Raw genomic sequence first — 18646 nt, 5'->3', positions numbered from 1 at the left:
GATGCTACAGGAAGGAGATTACAACTTCTACTTGTAAAACTAAGAATGCTTAAAAATAAATCTATTCTATCCTAATCTAATCCACCTTCCAAGTAGGCCCCCTTGGTCGGCTTCACTAAACTACTAACACAAAAGAGAAGCCAAAAAATATTTCAGTAGATTTCAAAAATTCATTACATAACACAGAACTATAAAAACACAACTATAAAATTTAACAGTCTGTTCTTATAAACTCTTTCTTCTAACTATCTAAAATCTAACACATTTGGGTTGATTCCTATATATATAGGAAATCAACACTTATTCCATAATAGAATAGTAAATCACCAAGGTTTAGATCTGCAAGAGAGAAAATAGGAGGATATCAATTGAAGGCGGGAAGAAGGAATAATGGATTAAGGTAGAAATAATAAGGTTTGGACATCCGCTTGCCATAGTTTTATGCTCAACTTGCACTAATTTATGCTTAGCTTGAACTAATTTCTTGGCAAGGCTTGACTGGAACTCTTCTTACTTGATCTTGTTTTAGTATGTTCTTGAGTAATGTTTCATTTCAAACTTTTACTAGATAAACAATACAATAGAATATCAATGTCCTACTTGGTCTCAGTGCTCCTCTTATACACCAAATAACTCAACCTTTCTCTAGGTTCTCTTATTATCTCATCTTTTCAACTCCTCTTCATCAATCAATCAAATGATAGTATTCAAACACAAAAGAAATTATCTCACTAGCTAGTAGCAGGTTTGACATCATTGACAAAATAATTATTGTTCCATTATAGGTTCTACACTTCAAAACAATCTTTTTTCAACACACATTTGATGCAGAGATCCATCTTAGCTAAAGTATCTTAAATTAGGGGAATCACCCTGAATTTAACTCTTAGATACTCATGTGCAACCTTAGGTAAAGCCTTATTTAAAATATCATCTATTTAATCCTTAGTATTGACATATTCCAATCTCACTTCTTTGTCTTGATCTAGTTCCCTCAAGGAACGTACTTGATTGAAATATGCTTGGTCTTTATGGGAAATACAAGGTTCTTCGATATATTTATAGTGTTTGGATTATCACAATAGATAACAACTAGATCAATGATTTATTCCTTCATTCCTTTTAACCATTGTGTGATCCACACAATGTTAGAACAATTAACCACTATTGCTATATATTCAATATATACTATTGATTGTGAAGTACAATTCTGCTTCACTTTTTTTTTTTGTAAAGCTAGTCTCTTTCCTAGAATGGAAGATCAACCACATGGACTCTTTTTGTTATCATCATTTCCTAGTGAATCAACATTTAAGTACACTTCTAGTTCAAAATTGTCATTCTTTTTGTAATATTGTCCATAGTCATTTTTTAGTGGCTAATATTCATCAGTTGGCTAATTTTACAAATTTTTGGCTGGTAATTTGGCTAATAATTTAGGACTTAGTGAAACCTGAATCATCATATATTTATAAATTTTAGATCTAAAATATTGAAAATTGCTCAGTAATCTATTTTATTAAAAAAAATATATCCAAAGATTTTTCATAATATTTGATATATGATTAGATTTGATTCACCTAAATATTATATATTATTGGAGAAATTAAAATTCATTCACCAATAATTATCATAATGATTAGTTACTTTAGGGATATATCAGCAATATTTAGTTCTTGCTATTGATTTAAAATATAATATAATGATCCTTGTAATATTCCATGATTTTAAAAAAATTCAAATTTCATTTGTAATATTGTATAGTGATTAATGAAATTTCTATTATTATTGAGATTCACTAATATTTTCTATACAAAAATTATGATTCCAAAATAATAGCCAATATAAATAATATTCAAAATAAAAAAATTGAAAGATTTGCCAATAGATTTTTTTTTTTTCAAAATAATGAAAGGTTCACCATTATTTTACATCTTTTTTCATAGGAGGGTTTCTTAAAAATTAGCCTTCTTTTAGATATCTTAGTATTCTTTTCACCACAATCATATGATTCTCCTTGGTATTTGAAAAGAATCTTCCAACAATTCCAATTGCTAATGCAATATCTAGTCTACTATAAACAACATATTGTAGCTTCCTAATTATTGATATATATAATTTCTGGTTCACATTAGTAGAATCATCATTCTTAGACAACTTATGTCTAATAGCCATAGATGTGTTGACTCATGTATCTTCCATCTGAAAGGTTTTTAGTATGTCCTTGATATACTTTGATTGACTAATATAGAGGCCTTCCTTCATTTGATATACTCATAAACTAACAAAGAATTTGATTTCCCCAAACATAGACATTTCAAATTCCTTCTACATCTCATTATAAAATTATTTTCATAATATATCTTTTCCTCCAAATATGATATCATTCACAAGTATTTCAGCTAACACTATCCCTTTAACACCTTTAGTTTTCAAGTACAGATTACTATTTCCATTGGTCCTTGCAAAATCATTTTTTACCAAATAGTTATGCAACATTTCATACCATGCTCTAGGGGCTTCTTTCAATCCATATAGTTCTTTGTGTAGTTTACATATCATGTTATTTTTTATAGGGTCAACAAATCCTCCTAGTTGTTCAATGTAAACATCTTCTTCCAATATTCCATTCAAAAATGAAGATTTGACATCCATTTCATATACTTTAAATCCTTTGTATGCACAGATTATGCAAAGAGAGTTGTAACTCCTCCCAATCTTCCTATTGGGGAAAATATTTCTCCATAGTCAATGTCTTCTTCTTGTACATATCCTTTACATACCAGCCTATTCTTATTCATTGTTACTTCTCCTTTCTCATTTTAATTGTTCCTAAATACCCACTTGGTTCCAAAAAGATTCTTCTCCTTTGGTCTAGGTAGTAGTGACCAAGTATTGTTCTTCTCTATTTGTTCTATTGCTTCATTCATTGCTTGAATCCAATCTTCATTGTGCAAAGACTCCTTTACTGATTTAGGCTCAAAGTCACAAAGTAAACATACATTTCTTTTTAGTCTCATCCTTTTCATAACTCCACTATCTTTATTTTCAATGATTTTCTTAGATGCATGATGTCTTCTCACTTATTTTCCTAGTGTAGGATCTTCTCCTCTTTCTTCTTCTTCATGTTCATCTTCAAATTTTATTCAAGTTCATTTGGTATCACTTTTTCTAGTTCTAGTTTCTTTGAATTAGTTTCTTTGTGCTCGATAGCTTCTTCTTGTATCTCAACATCATAGTGCTAACATTCAACACCTACAATTTTTTTCTTGGCACCCAGTTGTTGCAACTCAACATTCACAATTTTCTCGTACTTAGTAGCCTTGTTAACTAAGTTAGGTAAGGGTAAGGGACCACCATCATTGACATATATGAATGTGTTTTAATCATCAGGTTCCTTTATGCATTCTACTTCATTCTATTCGACATATTCATCAATTTTCACCAATTTTCACATTTTCACTTTCCACAACTTTGTTAGTGTTAGAATTCAAACATTTATAAGGTTTCATCCTAGTTGGCTATCCTAGGAATATGCCACCATCACTTTTAGAATCAAGTTTCTTCCAAAAACTTTAAAATATTTCACAATAGGTGCATAACCATACCATAGCTCAAAGGGTCTAATTTTGTACCTTTCTTGACTTGTACTCAGTTCAAAGTATAGACTGTTATAATTTAAAGATTCTCTCCACTATTTTTGTGATACATTCTTCTCCATCATCAATGTTCTAACACAATCCATGATTAATATGTTCTTTTTTTCAACTATTCCATTCTGTGGAGGGGTTTTGGGTGTTAATATTTGTTTCTTAATTCCTCTACCATTGCAGAATATGTTGAATTCATTAGAGATAAAATATCATCCTCTTTCAAATCTTAGACACTTTAGAGTTTTACCTATTTCCTTTTCAACTCTTTCTAAAGACCACTCAAGAAATTGAAAAGTGTCATATTTTTCTTTTAGAAACATTGCAGTCATCATTCTATTATAGTCATTAACAAATAGAACATAATATCTATCACCATAGCCACTTTGCAATTCAATAGGTTCACAAAGATTAGTATGAACCAATTAAAAAATATCATTTGATGATTATGTTTTTCTCTTAAAACTAGACTTTGTCATTTTTCCAAACTAACATTGTTTACACATAGCATTATCACATTTCTTCAATCTCGGTAATCCTCTTACTAATGCTTTCCAAATTATTAAATTTCACATGGAATAACCTCTTAATCCATAACCATATTGTTAACATCATATTTTGTGAACAAGCATGTCTCATTAGATAAATCTCGATTGAAAAAATTAACTCTTATCTATCCTCCACTTCCAATCAGTTCATCACTAGCATTAAATACCTTCGCCTTCTTGTGATAAAATTAAACTCTATACCTTGATTTTTTCAACTTTGAAATGATTAAAAAATTATATTCAAGTACTTAAACTGAATAAACATTATTGCACTTGATCTTATCAGTCAATTATATTGATCCTTTGTTGTAGTGGAGAACCAAATGAACACCCAATGGAGGTGATCGAGCTGCTAGCAAATAACCACATATTAGAAATATAACACAGGATCCAAGATCTGATACAAAACTCAATGGTTTATTGATAAAACAAAAGATTATGTGATTATGTTAGGCTATAAAGACTTTTTAGTTAGGCCAAACCCAAAGCAAGAAATAGTTTTGGAAGATCCCTTGTGATCAAACTCAAACTTTAGCTTATCTAGATCTATAAAACAACAATAGTCTATTATAAACCTCTAACAAGATCTAAACATGTGCTTGCAAGCCACCAAGCAATCTTCTTGTTTCCCAAGCCTTATCTACTAGCTTTGCTACACTTCACTCTTTCTAAATTACTTTCGCTTCTCTATGTTGGATGATTATGATTTGAAATACTCCAAAATACCCTCTACTCATACCTAACTAAGACACAAGTTGGCTTACAACATATATTAAATAGAAAATTCCTTAGAAGGCTAAAAAAATCCATTAATACAGATAAGACAAATAAAAAAGACCCAAATAGGCTCACCTATGACTGCTCCATGTCACAATCACTCTCCTTACATATTAAATGCACCAAGTTGGTTGATTGATTCCATAAGAATTCCATCCCACAAGACACTTGATGAGCATCAACAAAATCGACAAGCATCATCAAGCTCCCACAAGGATTGTTATGTTGCATAGGTGCGAAATAGCCAATAGTTGTCAAAAACTATAGAGAGTACTAAGAAACATAGTATAATATTTGCAATAGTATATGTTGAGCTCATTTGAAAATTAATTCCCTGAACCAAAACTACACCTAGTAGAGACTAGCACTACTCCTTTGGTGACTAAGCCCTCAACTCCAAAGCCAAAATCCCTCCAACATCTTGGATCACAAACTACTGTATGATGCTCCTACATTAGACACCCTAGGTGTGAAAATATGTTCTTAGTAGCTGGAGGAACATCTTCTTGAATTCAACACATAAATCCCAAATTATTTCTTCACCTACTTGTCCTCCAAGCACTCAAATTTCACACCCTTTCCTTTGTTCCACTTCTTCCAATCCTTTACAAAAAAAAACAATTATTTTATTTACTTCTTCACATCCATCCTTGGTGTTTCACAAGTTTATTTTCTATGCTGATCTCTAATCCTATCAGAATCCTTCATAGTTCCAAGGTCTAGCAAGCAATATGTGACAACTTCTCATGTCCACTTGATATCACACAACACTAGATCCTTATATTGCTGAATATTGAGATCAACAAGACATTGCTCCCTCACTTCCAAATCATGTTCATCTTGCAGCTGACTAATATTATAAGGACAAATATGTCTTACTCTCTTCAAAAAATGTTTTGAACCATGTCCTTACCAATTAGGTTATCCATACTACCACTATCCTTAATCACATTGCATATTTTACCAATAGATTTACAATGAGTCCTAAATGAATTACTCATTTGACAAGGTTATAGTACCTTCTTTCCAAATAGTACTTGCAAAGTCAAAAAATTATTTTCTTCCTTCTCAAGTTCATTGACATGGTCTTCAACTTCATTCATCATAATTACTCTTCTATCACAAGTCTTTTTTGAAAATTTAGAAGCTCTATGACCTTCTTCACCACATTGAAAATAGTACCTCTAAATTCACCTCTACCTATCCTCTTCCTCTGTTCAATAGGTTTTGGTTCACCTTCTACACTTTGTTTAGCCTTTACTAAGTGATCAAGCTACTCTTTCACTTAGGAACTACATGGATCTCTCCTCTTCAACTTATCTACTACCTTCATAGAATACTTATAATAATTGTCAATCGAATCAATATTTAGCATACCAACCTTGTTATGTCTATTAAATCTCAAATCGTTAATGTATTGAGCCACCTTATACATAGAAAGTTCTCTATGTCTAGACCAAATAGTCAACTTGTAGAGCCCTAAGTATAATCTTTCATAGACAAGTACTTCTATTTTAGATTGTTCAAAATTAGTACGAATGAACATAGGCTTCAATTTAGTCATCATTAATCTCCACCTAGTGATCTTTATTTCACCTTCTTCTTCTCTGTCCCTATGTAATTCTTTCCACCATAAATTAGCACGTCCCTTCAAATTATTCTTTGCTAATCTCACTCTCAAGAGATCCCTAGTATCCTCTAACTCAAATTACTATTCCATCTCACCAATCCAATCAATTATGTCATTGGGATTCAAAGTACTAAATAAATTAGACATATCCATCTTATGTTTCAGTTCTAAGTGATCTCCAGATATATCAAATTGATTGACCATATTTCTTAAAAGTCTCTCCATGCAATCACTTATTTCTTCATCACTAGATCTAGCAACTATAAAAAAATTTGGAACTTCCTTATAACCATCTTTAATACCCACATTCCTAAGTACACTAGCAATAGCTCTCATGATCTCATTCTACGTCAACTCCATCTAAGATTTGAAATCTCTTTTAGCCTTCTCTGTAATCCTCACTTCCATGGCATCATAGAGATCTTGAATCATCCTAGGGTTGAATCTTCTTGGAGGAAACTTCCAAAACCCTATGTAAAAAATCTCTAACCAGATCAAACCTTCACTTTGATACTATTTGATGGAGTACAAAACTAAATAAATCCCTCAATGGAGGTGGTGATTCACTTCCCAAAAAATAACCACATGCCAAAAATACAATACAAGATACAAGATCCATTACCAAAAATAGTTCTTTATTCATTAAAAAATGACTACATGCAATATGTCAAGTTGTAAGGTCTTTTTGGTTATGGCCAAATACAAAGAAAGTGATTTGTACAAGATCCCTCGATATGGAACCCAAACCCTAGCTAGCCCAGATCTATAACCCAACAACACTTTGGTAGAAACCTCCAATGAGATCTAAACTTGTTCTCTCAAGCCACCAAGAAATCTCCTTCTTTCCAAAGCCTCAACTACTAACTCTATTAAACATCAATCCTTCTCAACTACTTCCTCTTCTCCATGCTAGATGATTATGATTCAAGAATCCACAATATCCTTTGCTTATACTGACTAAACCACATGTCTTCCTAGCAAGTTACAAATTAAGAAAACCCATACATTAAATGTATAATTAATCCACAACTCAGCCTACAACAAATATTAAATTCCAAATGTGTTAGAATGCTTAAAACACCTATTAAATACACATAGGATGAATAAACAACACCCAGAAAGGCCCACACAAACTGCAATGACTACTTTACGTAATGACCACACTCCTCACACATTAAATGCACCAAATCATTTGATCCAATCAACAAAAAATCTATTCCATAAGTCACACTATTGAGCATCAACAAAAACCACAAGCATTGTCAAGGTCCCACAAGAATCGTCAAGTTCCACACATGTTCAATAGATAGTTCAAATGTTGAGAACTGCAGACAGTGTTGAGAAAAATTGTATAAGCTGATAAATAGTATGTGTAAAGATCCTTCTATTAACGAGTCCCTCAGCCAACATTGCACTTAGTAATAACCAAGAACCCCTCCATTGGGGACCACACCCTCAACTCCAAACCCAAAATCCCTCCAATGTGTAGGATTGCAAACTACCATAGGATGCTCTTGCATCATCCTTTACCTTTCACAAGATGTGGTTCATCATTACCAAACTTGATAGAGCCACCTTTATAGTTCCAAGGTTTCAAACTTACTTTTATCAACAGTAATGTGTTGAGAGTAGTCATATCAATTATCTATATATCACCTTTACTCACATATAAATTTAATGTAGGTTTCTCATCTTCATCAGAATCATCTTTCATAGCAACATGGACAACTTCTTCATCATTATTATGAGTTCCTTCTTAATTTCTTCTTAAACAATATAATAATATTTCTTAACTTTTTCTTTGTAGTCTGTATTTCTTCTATTATCTATGTAATATCTTCTTCCTTTGTACTTTCTTTCCCTCCTATCATCTGTGTCTTCTTTGTCAAAGCATCTTGCAGTAGTATGACTAACTCTTTTACATAGAAAACATATTATAGAAAGTTTACATTTGAATTTCCCTTTTCCTCTTGGAAGTCTTCTAGCCATTAATACTCCAAGCTCATCAAGATCATCATCAAAGATATCGCTCTCAATACTCACACATTTTATTTTTCTTTCCTATGAAGAACTAATTGAGATCTAAAAAGCAATTCAATATTAGTAGAGTAAAATTATCAAAGTTTGACAATTCAAAAGCAACAATCCTACAAGTTCTAATCCTTCTAAAGTTAGATTGTTACCAAATGTACATCTTAGTTCTTGTATTACTGAAACTCTAATAGCATATATAGGAAGCAATGTTCTCACTACCTTGCTGACCATAGTTTCATCATGAATTTTTCCATTAGGTCCATTTACAAGATTTACCACCTCTTTGACTCATCCATGGTATTGATAAATTGTTTCACCTTCTATCATACTAATCTCGTCAAATTTTTTTCTCTAGCTTTTTGATTTTTCTCTTAAAACATTTGTGTCTCCTCCATAGATAATGTACAATTTATCCAACATTTTCTTGACATTAGTCCACTCCTTTATATCATCAAACTTGGTATAGCTTAGGGTGGATGAAATCTTTAACATTATCTAATTGTTTTCTTGCTTCTCTTTAATTTGTTGATCTATTAGAGGCTATGGCATGTCTACATATTTATGTTCCCCATAATATATTTCTCCTTCTCTAGTTCTTGTCAGATGTAACTTCATCAGACTCTTCCATGTAGGGAAGTTCTCCTTGTTTAGCCTTGGCATTTCCGTTTTGTACATCTTGACCTTTATCTTCAAGTACCTTCAAACATTTTTTTCGAAGAACCAATGCTTTGATACCAATTATTAGAATAAATTAGAATAACTAAGAGAGATGGGGGATTCTACTCACCTCAAGTCTAGATGTACCAATTAAACTTTTAATCACTTCAAATACTTCTTGTCTAATCAGTAAGTAGCTTACTCTCTATAGAAAATAATTAGTAACATAAAACTTGTGGTCCACTATCCTAATAGTAACAAACTTACATAATATAAAATATTAACAATAAGACATCTCATATAACATCTAGACAATTATGCAACTAGGATTTAATAGGAAGGCCCAATTTTGGAAAAACCACTAGTAACATGCTACTAATTTTGCACTCTTCTAAAGTGAGCTTTGTGAGGAGCCATCCCTATTAAAGGTTACAAAACACACTATTGAATGTGACCATGTTAAATGATTTAATCACCCTATTAGGAGTGGCCTTGTCAAAGTGATTTAGAACATTCCATTAGAATGTCACCTTGATTAGAGGACTTCAAATGAATTTTAGGTAAACCTTGATTAAAGAATTTCAAACTGATTCAGTGGTTGAAAAGTAACAAAAGGTTGATCTACTAAAAACAATGCACTTTGAAAATACAAATAATAATGTAGACCATATACTGATACACTTACTGGCCTCCACTATCATCTATATCTTTGATCTTCTTGGCACTCCTTCAAGTGATCACATATCACTTCTTCATAACTCTTCTTAGCCTCCTAATTAAGTTTTCCAATTAATACCATGAACAAAACATATGCTTGTTCACTTTTTTAGGTCACCCTTATGCCTCCTTAAATACATAGTTCTTATCTTGTTCTACATAAACATCATCATAGATCTTAGGGTTTGGTCATATTCATCAAATCCTTCCATCTTTTCATTTCTTATTTTCTCTTCTCGAAGCTTATTCAAACTTCTCTTTGAATCCATGCATAGAAATGCTCAAACACAATTTTTTCTATAGTAAATAGTCTAGGTCATCCATTTTTATCTTCAACATGCTTTCCATATTCCAAGAATTCAATTGTGTTAGATGAAAATCAAAATTTTCTCACAAGCTAAAATTTTTTGTCAGTCGGCCAACCTTAGATTCTGACCCTTAGTTGTTGCTGAATTTATCACTCAATACTAGATGTTATGTTGACCATACCTTATGATACTCATTCAATATTGATGCTTCATCAACACTATATTCTACTCAGGTTATAATGTCTCTTGATCCACAATAGCTTCACTCAACATTATATTATAGTTCCTTAATCTTCTATACTTTTGCATAGTCAAGCCTATGCATTTGGTCTTCTATTGATAATTTCTTATAGGCTTCAATACAACTATTTTCTCCAATTGGCTTATGTTTAAACAATCATAGTTTCTTTTCAAGGTCTAATTGATCAAGTGTTTATTGTAGTTTCTCATAACTCAACCTTTCCTCTAGGTCCTTTTGTTATCTCTTTTTTCTGAACTCATCTTCACCAATCATCTTGATATGATACTCTACTCAGATAGAAATTATGTTACCAATAAGGTTTGACATCAATGAAAACATGAATATTTCTCTAATTGTAGTTCCAACATATGATACATTCCATTATATTATCATGGTCCTAGATCATTATAATATTTTTATAATTCTTTTTTCTACATGTCCAAAATGTTATGGAATGTTTATAACCAATGATTATTAATTTAACTAATAGTCATTAAAAATGTGCATAGAACCCATTGTATGTTAATTGACAATGACTATTTGATCTCATGAATTTCACTTTTTATCTTTTGTTTAGCTTAAAGATTTCCATAATAATTTTTCACTTCTCAATAGTTTCAAATTTAACTCTTTGGAGGGTAACCTACATCATCCTTGAAATGACATCTCAAAAAAAAAGAAAAAATCTATCTCCACGTTTAATTTTAGTCCTAAATAGACTACACAATTCATTATGCATAATATGTATTGACTTTCTTTTGATCAATGAATTTTTCCCTTGAACTATAATTTCTCTAGTTTGTGTTTCCAATCAAACACCCCTTACAAATAGGATTGACCATGTTTTGTCAACTTTGGTGAATACCTAATGGCACTTGTATGAATTGCCTTCACAATATTATCAAAATTTACATGACACATCCTTTGATTCCATTATTATTTATCATTAACATTAAAAATTATGTATCTCTTGTTAGTTCTAGTCAATAAAAGGATTGTAGCACTTGATTTAGTACTTGGCACAATCTCATTCCCTAAGATTTCCAATATTTTGTATTTTCCATGCTTGAATTTTTGATCTTATTACTGGTAAATTAGTTTGCAAAATATCAAAATGCTATTATTTAAGAATTCAATGTGCATATCCAAATTTATATTAGTGTTACCATCAAGCTTAATTGATCCTCTGCCTTTGATTACACAAAGAATTATGTCACTAAACCTAGAAATACCACCATCATATCTGACTAACTTGACCAATATTATTTTCTCTCGTATTATATCATGTGAACATCCACTCTCAATGACCCTAACTTTTCATTCCTCCAAATGAAATATCATTAATCTTTCTCCATCCATGGTAGCTCTATGATATCCTTTCTTGATAGTAATAAATCCCCATTCTACATCATTGTTAGTCTCTTTTTAGATTCTTTGTCAATTACTCCATTACAAATGTGACACTATTCTTTATGTACAGACTAATAACCTTTAAGATTTAGGATCCTACAAGAGTTCCTTGTTGTAAAATAATGAATCTTTTAAAATGAGTCATGTGAAAGGTATTTATCCTTCATACTTACTAGAACCCATTGTTAAGCTCCTAGCAATTAGTGCTTCAAGTATTTGAAGTTTTCTTTGTTTCTAAATGATTTATTCCAAATCTCACTCCCATTAATCCTTTATTTCATGTGATGAAATCACCGCATTTTAATTTTTTTGTGTTCCTTAAAATAGAATCTTGAATGTAGCTTCAACCTTTAGTAAGGCATCACTAGATTTAGCAATCTAAAAGAATATATTTCCAAGAAACAGAACATATATCACTACATATATTGTCCTATATTTCCTAAATAGTGTAAACCTTATTTTAAATATATGAGGTGGGGATCCTATAACATTACCAACATTTTCATGAATACTTTTATTCACTCATTGCAAATGAATGAATTGGCATTTTCACCTTTTTTGATATTTAGGGAATCAACTTCCATTTCAGGATCAACATTTACACTATGTTCACATAAATTTTCCTTTTAGAGAGAGTCTCTAATAATTGCACTAAAATTCTTCTTCTCATATCTAGTGGCTTGTTTGAAATTAAAAGTAGTGTAGAGCATTTCAATAATCTATTAACTCTAATTTTCAAGACAAACTATGTTTCTTCATCTAATCTAACTACTAGGAATAGTTATTACCATAAAACCTAAAACTATCGTTCTTGAAAGTTATCATTCTAATGTCCTAAAGTTGTTGAGCCTCAAACGATGAACATAATTATGATTCCAATTATTAGAATAGAAGTATATACACAACTAAGAGAATGGGGTTGAATCAGTTGTGTTGAGATCTCAGAAACTTTGAAGGATTTATAATTAAACCTCATATATTTAATGATAAAGAAAAAGGCATCATAACTATTCAACAAGATGAATAACTAAGAAGATAGTTAAATATTTATTCCTACACAACCTACAAGTCTTTCCATATTTTTGTAAGCCCTTATTATACATCCACTACCACTTAAGATATTCTAGTTACAACACAACAATACACCATAAAAAGATAATGATGAAAAAAATACGTATGTATAGAAAAAAGGAAAACCAAATTTTTATGTGAAAAAAAAGGATATTGAAAAAAATGAAGAATCTTATTCTCATTAAATGGATAACAATGCTGGTTAAGGTGACACCAATTAGGTGATTTAATACAACAAGAAAGGGTACCATTGGTAAGCTATCTTCCTAAATAGCCTCACCCCAAATATATAAAGGCTCACGTCCAATACAAAGGATCACTTCCTACTAGAATAAAGTGTAAAAGTAAAATATATTAAATTGTCTAACCTCTATAAATTTTATTTAAGAATTGTTTGTACCCCCTTGAGACAATTTTTTTTGAGTAGTTCATAATTTTAATATGGACACTTGAATGCTTGCGTGTTCATGAATATATTTACTTCTTAAAATAATTATACATATATATTCTAGTGCTAAACTTGTTGGATAAAGTAAATTTAAAATAGGAAATACCAACTTTAGTAATACAATGATCCTTAGGAATATCATCACATTACTACCATGATGTTTGATGTCAATAGATATGATAATCTTGGTAGGAAAAATTATTCCAACCAAAATTATTCATATGTTTTGCAAAGGATTGAATCAAAACATAAGATACATGTAATCACCAAGATGATTCAAACAACTGTCAAGACATACAATTGTAAAAAAGTTATCTCTATTCCAATAATAAAGAATGGTATTGAACCACTTACCATATGTGAGAGGGATAATTAATGCCTAGATACAAATGCACCACTACTATTGCACCTACTTTATGTATATGGATGTACCAAAAAGTCACTAGAGTTTGGAACAAGGATTTTGACACTAATAACAACCATACTGACATAAATGACAGCAAAATGAGAACTATCATCCTCACATTTTCACTGATGACAAATACTTGTCCCCCTTAACTTTTACACTCATATGATATATGAGGAAACTACCCAATACCGATCTAGAAATATTTGAAGTGAAAAGCACTAGATCAATGCGCAGACCGATGCTTCTTACCAAACAAGGCGAATGGGAAAAATGCCCGAGTTTCCCGAAAGATACTCAAATGTATCTTTGCGCAACATATTACTGGATATGTATGCTATCCCCAATTGAACTTCTCCTATCACAAATATACATTGGACAAAGTGAGATGTAATATCAATATGATTTTCTTTTTGCACTGTATTATAGGGTTTCCTGACATTAACTTTATTGTCACACATTAAGTGGAACAATCTGGGAGAGATGATACAAACACTCATCCCCGTCTCTTTAATCCATAATAGTTGTGTAAAAGAAGATTGTGCTAATACATTCTATTTCAACACTAGGCTTGCTTTCAGCTCGCCCAAGAAACAAGCCAAGAAAGGATGAAGATGGTGCTCCACTTGCACTGTTGTTGGGATCTTCACCCTTGTAGTATCTGTGGGTTGAAGAGTCATAGTCAAGAGTCATGTTGGAGCTTGTGTAAAAAATTTCTATTTTATTCTATTTTCTTTGTGTGGCTGCATTCAGTTTCTACAACCATTTCAGTCATTCAAAGACTCTTCCTAATTAGCATTTGTCTATTTCATCAAAGTAAAATAGAATCATTTTGGATACCATAGGAGATAATCCTCAATTCCTATTCAATATTTGAAAACCCTTTTCACATACGTGATGCAATTCTTTTGGTTATTGATAAAATCTAATTATTTAATATATGAAATGAGTATCACATATAGAAGACCTTCAACTATTGAACTATATTTTCTTGCATTTAATATTATTGAATTACATTTCTTTGTCAAATTTCTTTTATGTGTGTGTGTGTGTGTGTGTGTTTACTAACTAGTGAGTTTTGTAACCTAAATTTATTCAAAATCTCCTTCACATGCTTAAATTTAATGATAAATTTACCATTTAAATTTTGGCTCACTTGAAATATAGGTTATTTTGACTCTAATGATAATATCTTCAACATACACAACAAAAATTAGAATTCTATCGATATCATCTTTCAGTTATAGGTTCATGCTAGCCCAATACTTCTTGAAATTTTGATTGCTCAAATACTACATGAATACATAAAGTGTCTTCCTCAATGTGAGAACTGCATCTAAATCTATCTCTTATTTGAGACCTTTAGGTTGTTCAAATAAAACCTCTTCTTTCACCTTAAAATTTAGTAATGTCAAATTGACATATATTTTATAGAAAAAGAAATTCTAAAATTCTTTTTGATAAAAGATCAGCGAAAAGCCAAGGGGCTAGGCCTTTACAACACTGGTAGAATAACCATAAAAAACCTGATGACAACTAGCACAAAACTAGCTGTTAACCAACACACAACCAAATAGTTCCCCTAATGGTTCATATCAAAAAAATAAAAAACAAACCAGCGAGGAATTCTAAAATTGTTACTAGCCACCATTCTTCCAACAAATCCATAAGCATCATCAAAAGATATACCTTCAATCTATGAATAGGCTTTATATACATCTCTAGATTTGTTTCTTACCACTTTTCGATTCTTCTCTAACTTATTTCTATTGACATTCTTTTCTTTTTGTCTAGAAACAATTTCCCAAGTCTAATTATCTTCAATCTGATTTAGCCCCTTCATTCATTGCTTCAATCCCACTAGGGTCATGGAAATCATTTTTCACAACTTTTTGTTCAAAGTTTAGAAGAAAATAGTAGAATGATTTTTCACTTTCTATGCTACTCCTAGTAGAAACTCTTTTTCTATTACCACAAATAATGTATATCCTAGAATAATACCTCTATACATACTTTGATATCTTACTAGATGAAACAAATGTCATTGTGCATTCTTCTTCCTTCTTTCCTCTGAATCAGCCTAAATTCAGAGACATTTTTTGAAAGTCTTCAACAACTCTCACATTCTCAATCTTTAGAACTTTTTATAGCCTTTTGTTGTAACATTGATATGGCTTTCTACTCAAGGTATAGACTAGAAATATGTCTTCATCAAATTTGACCTCAAACTTATCCATATTATCTTCATCTCTTGGGATATAACATTTGTTTCCAAACACCTTTAGGTATTTAATAGACAGCATTTTGTTCTTCCATGCCAACGTTCATAAGATATTTTGAAATATGTTTGTTTTCTATAGAACATTTTTAAAAGTGTACATATCTATTAGTAGTGTGTAGAACTTCTTTCTAGTAAATATCCAAAAATATAAGATGGATATTTAGCAACAGAATTATTTTTTATTTGTTTATAAAATATTTATGAATAAAATTAAAAAGATTTTTTTATATATGATTTAAAGTCTGAACAATGCGTGGAAATATTGTTTTCTTGCTAACTATGTGAAACAATTAGGCTCTTCGAAGATTGTTGTTACAAACTCAAATTATATTTTGAAAAAAGAGTTTTGTGGATTTACATATACATTAATTAGAAGGAAAATTAATTCTTATAAATCAAATAATATTTATATTTTATCAATTTACTGAACAATCTATAATTAGATTATATGAATTTAACATGTTTATTGAAAACCTTCCCATATATTTCGTGCTCGAAATGAAGTTTCTCATTACTTTGATATCTCCCTGGTTTGGATTGATGTCATTCAATTTGTAATTGTTGTATTTTGCTTTCCATAAGGTGGGAAAGGCGAAACTTCGGCCAAACCTATCGAACTTGATGGGTACATTTTTTTGGAAAAAGGGATTCCTTCCCATAACTGCTCCCTTTTAGTTTCAATTCTAAATTCTTCCATTAGTGTTGTAAAATTTTCCTATATTTTTAAATGCAGAGCTCAACATACAAAACAAAAATCAGAGAACCGATTAATCCAGAGGTGATTTGGGAAGCTGATAAATGCTAAAATGGAACAACACAGTGTGTCCCACTCCATACTTTTGGAAGCTAAATGACGTTATTTAGTAATATACGTTATTTCGGTCAATATTGCGCATGAATTATTAATATGTGTACTTCATGCCCTAAATATTTCTTGAAGAGGAGTGTTCGAATAATTGGAAGTTTGATTTATATCATGTTGGGGCACCGTGAGCCTTTTCGCACACTTTATCAGCATTAACTAAGACTAAGTAATTCAAGCTTTCCTTCGAGTTTACTACACTGGAGATTTAAGGTTTACAGAAATAATTGCAATAATCTAGCTCCAGGTATTTACCTAAAATGAATAAGAATAATGAACAGGAGGAATGAGGTCAAATATGGGATATATGGAAGTTATGGAAAGTACCTGTGACTGGAGAACTCGTAGAGCTTGCCAGTGTTGGCGAAGAGAAAGAGAGCCACTTCTGCGTCGCACAGCACAGAGAGCTCCCAGGCCTTCTTTAGCAATCCACTTTTCCTCTTACAGAAAGTAACTTGCCTGTTCGTCCTCTTCTCTATCTTTTTCAGCTCAACCTTCCCTCGCCCCATGATTAGTGCTTTCGAGCAACTCTCAACCTAATCAAACCAAATCCATTCAGCTCATTAAAAATCCCCATTATGAAGCACAAAAACATATGTAAATCTTATATGAATCGCCTAAATTCATGTCCACTGGTTGATAATCATACATCCCAACTCACCTTCAATTGATATGCGTCGACTGAGCAGAGAATTATTATTATTATTGTTGTTATTGTTATTGCTATTATGCTTCTGATCTGATTGTGTAAGGAATTTACCTCACCGAATTGGTTTAGAAGATTTTATGTTACTTTGAAGATTAGGATAAGGTTCGCAGGTAATTCTTTAATGTGGTAACTGAAAAAATGTAGAGCATTCGTTGAAGGAATAATTGACTGTCTGACCAGAGGCAGGTACGATGGCGACATTCTTCCATGGCCCATGTGAAACCAATAATAGAAAAATGGAATTTTACTCTACTAAGCACTCTTTTCGATCACAATGACATTTAATAATTATAATGCTAATAATAAAGAGACCTCTAAGGATATAACATATTAATAAGAACAATAATAATATCCTCCACACATTTTTATTTCAAGAGGATGTAACTTATCCACAAAAATTATATGATGTGGATGGAATATATAGAAATTTTAATGTGAGTCAAGCATGACATGGGTTGATTAATTAAAGACACTAAGCATGTTTGGGAGTTAGGAGTTAGATGTGTTTTTATTTAAAATGAATATAATATTTGTATTTTATTTATGTTTTGAAATATATTTTTATATATTTGAATGAGTAAATATATTATTGAAATTTAAAGACCAAGTAAATAAATGAATTGAAAAATTTAATATTTTGTATTGTTTAGGAAGAGAGGTCTTACTAATAATCAAACATACAAACAATATTTACTTTCACGTAATATATTTTGTGGTTTCCTTTTCTGTACATCAATATTTCTAATATTTAATTAATATAGAAGGGACTATTAATAATAATAAAATAAAATTTAATAGGGTTCTACAAATGACTAACATCCATAAGTATGGATTTTGATAACATTAGAAGCAATTATGTATGATGGGAAGATGAATCTATGCAAGATTTGTCACCCC

The 18646-nt window shown here is 31.1% G+C and overlaps 1 protein-coding gene across 4 annotated transcripts in view; it reads right to left on the bottom strand.

Moving 5' to 3' along the window:
* Positions 1–17858, bottom strand: part of LOC149554468 (agamous-like MADS-box protein AGL11) — a 51819-nt gene extending 33961 nt beyond the window's left edge. For 2 of the 4 annotated variants that reach the window (XR_016365235.1, XM_089833478.1), the window contains exons 1-2: positions 17702–17858; positions 17368–17576 (exon numbers count right to left, since the gene is read on the bottom strand). Coding sequence is in view for 3 of the 4 variants with exons in the window: in XM_089833478.1 (XP_089689604.1) it covers positions 17368–17549 (182 nt within the window). In the remaining variant the exon portion in view is untranslated. Of the gene's footprint in view, positions 1–13956; positions 14559–17367; positions 17577–17701 lie in introns of those variants that run through there. The other 2 variants (XM_089833476.1, XM_089833477.1) reach the window with 2 other exon arrangements.
* Positions 17859–18646: the final 788 nt, after the last annotated feature.

Source organism: Cupressus sempervirens, chromosome 5 (genome assembly GCF_028749045.1).
Source record: "Cupressus sempervirens isolate cs-2001-9-10 chromosome 5, ASM2874904v1, whole genome shotgun sequence".
Taxonomy (NCBI): Eukaryota; Viridiplantae; Streptophyta; class Pinopsida; order Cupressales; family Cupressaceae; genus Cupressus; species Cupressus sempervirens.
The sequence above is the reverse complement of the archived record's forward strand: the minus strand, read 5'-3'. Positions and strand labels throughout refer to the sequence as shown.